Here is a 3,785-nt window from a genome sequence, read left to right as displayed (position 1 = left end):
TTATCTCAAAGAAAATAATGACAATTAAATTGACATGTCTTATTAAAAATAGAAACCGAAAAGAACATAAATAAAAAATAAACTCATTGGGGATTAAATACCAAATACAGTGCATGATTTTCATTATCTCGACAATGTAATATCTAAATACGAAATCATATAATTTTATTAAAATGGAATAAATCACTTCATCAAATAGGAACAAATTGTCAAACTTCGATATTCTCTTTACATCTCAATCGTTTTTTATAAAATATATCTTGATTGTGATGCTTTGTAGAACATAATACGTTTGTTTTTGTTCCATTTAGTGTACACATTACAATTAAATTAATATTCAAACGATTAAAATAGTCCCTGATTAATAATTAATGACATGTAATTAATTTTTATTATATATAAATGTCAACTATTATTTATTAAATTGACCACCATTATTTATGGATTTTTATACTACTTATCTTATTTTATGTGTTTTCCAGCCATTTGTTGGCGTATATTTTAAGTTTTTATGGAACTTAGTGTTTTTTTATTATTCTACTATTTTAAAGAAGTTAAAGTGAAAATAGTTTTTATACTTATGGCGATTGTGAAAAAAAATAATGATGAGAAATGATTAACCCATTTGGAAATGAATAAAATAAAGTCAATGCTTTTTTAGTCATTTAAATGATGAAATAGTCACCAAGTAATAAAAAAACTGACAAGTAAATGAAATCGATTGTAGTAAATAAAAATTATTGTTACATCACAATCACGCAGGCATCAATCAATGTTTGATAGCTTGTGTGAGTGATGCGGGTAATATCAATTACACTTCATCAATCATTCGTGTGCGTGAAGCGGCTCCCTGGCGTTCGTTCAAATATCCGTCAGTCAGCGCGCGGCGAGCGCAGGCGATGGACGAAAGCGAAACGTCCCTCGCACCCCGCCTCATGAGCGCAAATACCCCACCTCCACTCATATCGTATTCACTAAAACAAGAAGTAGATTTTGATAAACTGGAAGTAGAAGATGAAATTAATCCACTAGAGGAAGAAGATGAATGCATGACAATAGATCAAGAAGATGTTTGTAATTCGCTTGAGCCAGAAAAAGATTTTATACTCACGTTTGAAACGCTTCCAGTGTTGTGGGATACGAAAAATCCTCACTATACAAATAAATACAGAAGGTATGAACTTTATTTACATAAACTTACTCGGCCGTGTATAAATATATGAAATATACTTATAAAAGATCGAACGTGGGAACATTTTAAGTATCTAGCACATGACACTGAAACCATTGAATCGATTTTATTGACACCAGACATATAAATAAGATTTTCATTATTCATATGAATATAATATTTCATTACAAAATGAATGCAAACATTTCAACAGGAAAGTAAATAAACACAGGTAGAATAATAATAACTCGTGGTAAGGTTTCAGTTCAGTCATTTACACTACCCCCAAAAAATCAATACTTTGAAACAGGAATGCATCTCGTTTTTAAGGATGTGTGCGTCAGTTAGTAAATGCAAACACTTGAATTTAAGATCCATGATTGGCAGAACATTCATGTTGTCAGGAATGGTTTACATTTTTCAGAAGGTTATATGTGCAGACTTACTTGCACCATCAGTCAGCAATATGGCTGTTTATCGGTAAAATATGTGAAAAGTAGAATAACACCCAAATGAGCTTGTATACAGCCCTACCACGCATTTTTAATTTTATTAGTACTGAATATACTTTTATTTGTTTTTGCATGAATTATGTTTTTTAGTCGAAATTTTTGCATTTGATAGGAACAAGGCTTTGGCAAAGTTGGTGCCAATATTAAAGAAAACTAAACCTATCGCAACTATACAGGATGTTAAAAAGAAGATCAACAGTATTAGATCTAATTACCGAAGAGAGCTAAGGAAAATAATCGCATCTCAACGACCAGGAGCTAAAGAAAGCGACGTGTATAAACCAAAAATATGGTATTTTCCATATCTTAATTTTTTGAGGAAATTGGAACAACGGCAAACTTCGGCTCAGCAGGTGATTAAGCCGTAACTGATTTGAAAAAACCACGATTTTCTTAGACCGCAATTAATATAAACCACAATTACGTCAATATTTATTTCCACTTCTTAAGTTATCTAACTTTTACGCTTAAAGCTAACTACACCACATCTTGATGTTTCAAGATGCATTGTGTTTGATTTTTCTACACTTTTCAATAAATCTGCTTTTGATTGTAGAGACTGTCTGCATTGTTCGTTTTTTTTTAATGCTGTTAAGCTATTTTAAGTGTATTTTTTTATTTTAGACTGAAGATTTACTAGACGAAGAAAACAGTCCACGATTGCATGAAATCTCTCAAGTCGGAACAACCTTTTCATCAGTCACTATTCCAGAAACACCATTGTCTTCTAGGGTAAAAAAGAGGACAAGCCGAGGACAATTGATAGATGTTCCTAATCCAAGTTTACCTAAGCTATGTAACGATTCTTGCCAACCGAAAAAAATATCCAATCATATAGTATTGGAATGGGCTGATATATTGGAAAAACTTGATCCTTTGCAACGTCTTTATGCAAAAAAGGCTATCAACGATGTACTGTTTGAAGCTGAGCTTGGAAATTTACATAAGCATTCAGTCAAAATTAATGAGCCAACTCCAAATTTTACACTGTCATCGTCAGCACATTCATCTTCAGTGAAATCTCCTACATCTCCAATTTCGCCTTGACTTTCTGATTTCTGATCTAATTGTTAAATAATTCTAAATCTAGATGGTGACTATAAGGCTGATCTACTTAATATAAATGTTTTTAATATTAATGTGACATATTCAAATATATATTCTCTCTATGATCTTAGCCAAAAAAAAACAATTGTTAAATTATTATAAATATAACAAAATAAATGTTTGGAAAACAGAATAGTTTTTAATTTTTTGATTGAGTGATATTCATAACAAATGCTTCAAATATTTTTGCAACGGGTTTACTAATGGCAACTTTTATTACAGATTCGTTGCATGTTTTAAATAGTTTTTTTTATAGTATAAACCGGAACACAACAATACCAAGTACAGCTGTTTTGCGGTAGAATATCTGATGAGTGGGTGGTACCTACCCAGACGAGCTTGCATAAAGCACTACCACCAGTATATACATATAATAGGAACTTAAATTTGCTTGCATATAGTATGCACGCAATATAACAAATTCCAAAAGTATAACAAAAAGTCCAGAAGCTGTTTCGTTATAATAAACAATTTAATAGCAAGCATTCAGCTTAGGTTACTTTCCAATATACTCGTAATGAGAGCATATAATATTTATATCTTACAGTCAGACTGACTCAGGTGTGACCTCGCTAAATCCGCCACCGTCATTCAAAAAGATTGGAGATGACTGATACTAATATGAAATCTTACGGAATAATAAAAAAATCAAAAAGTTTTTGTCTAATTTCGGTTACATAGCATTCAAGTAAGCACGCAAGTAATCGAGGTGGTAGGGCTTTGTACAAGCTACCGCTAAATAATGCTAGTATTGTTGCGTTCCGGTTTGAAGTATGAGCGAGCTAGTGTAACGAAAGGCTCAAGGGTCAAAACATCTTCGTTGTTTATTGGCGATGTAAGGAATGGTTAATACTTATTACATCGCCAATGTCTATGGGTGATGGTGATCACTTTACATCAGGTGGCCCATATAACCATCCGCCTACAACTCTCTAAAAAAATTTATATTTTCTTACTCTCATAATCCGATAGAACAGCAACTTCGACATTAACAG

At 32.0% G+C, this 3,785-nt stretch overlaps 1 protein-coding gene across 1 annotated transcript; it reads left to right on the top strand.

Moving 5' to 3' along the window:
• Positions 1–870: 870 nt before the first annotated feature.
• On the top strand, positions 871–2,836 carry LOC126769002 (uncharacterized). The gene is made up of 3 exons (XM_050487534.1): positions 871–1,174; positions 1,796–2,036; positions 2,308–2,836. Exons 1-3 carry the CDS (start codon positions 900–902, stop codon positions 2,728–2,730), a joined length of 939 nt encoding a protein of 312 aa, XP_050343491.1. The 5' UTR covers positions 871–899; the 3' UTR covers positions 2,731–2,836.
• Positions 2,837–3,785: the final 949 nt, after the last annotated feature.

The sequence above is a fragment of the Nymphalis io genome, chromosome 6 (assembly GCF_905147045.1).
Source record: "Nymphalis io chromosome 6, ilAglIoxx1.1, whole genome shotgun sequence".
Taxonomy (NCBI): domain Eukaryota; kingdom Metazoa; phylum Arthropoda; class Insecta; order Lepidoptera; family Nymphalidae; genus Nymphalis; species Nymphalis io.
This window is presented reverse-complemented; position numbering and strand designations above follow the sequence as displayed.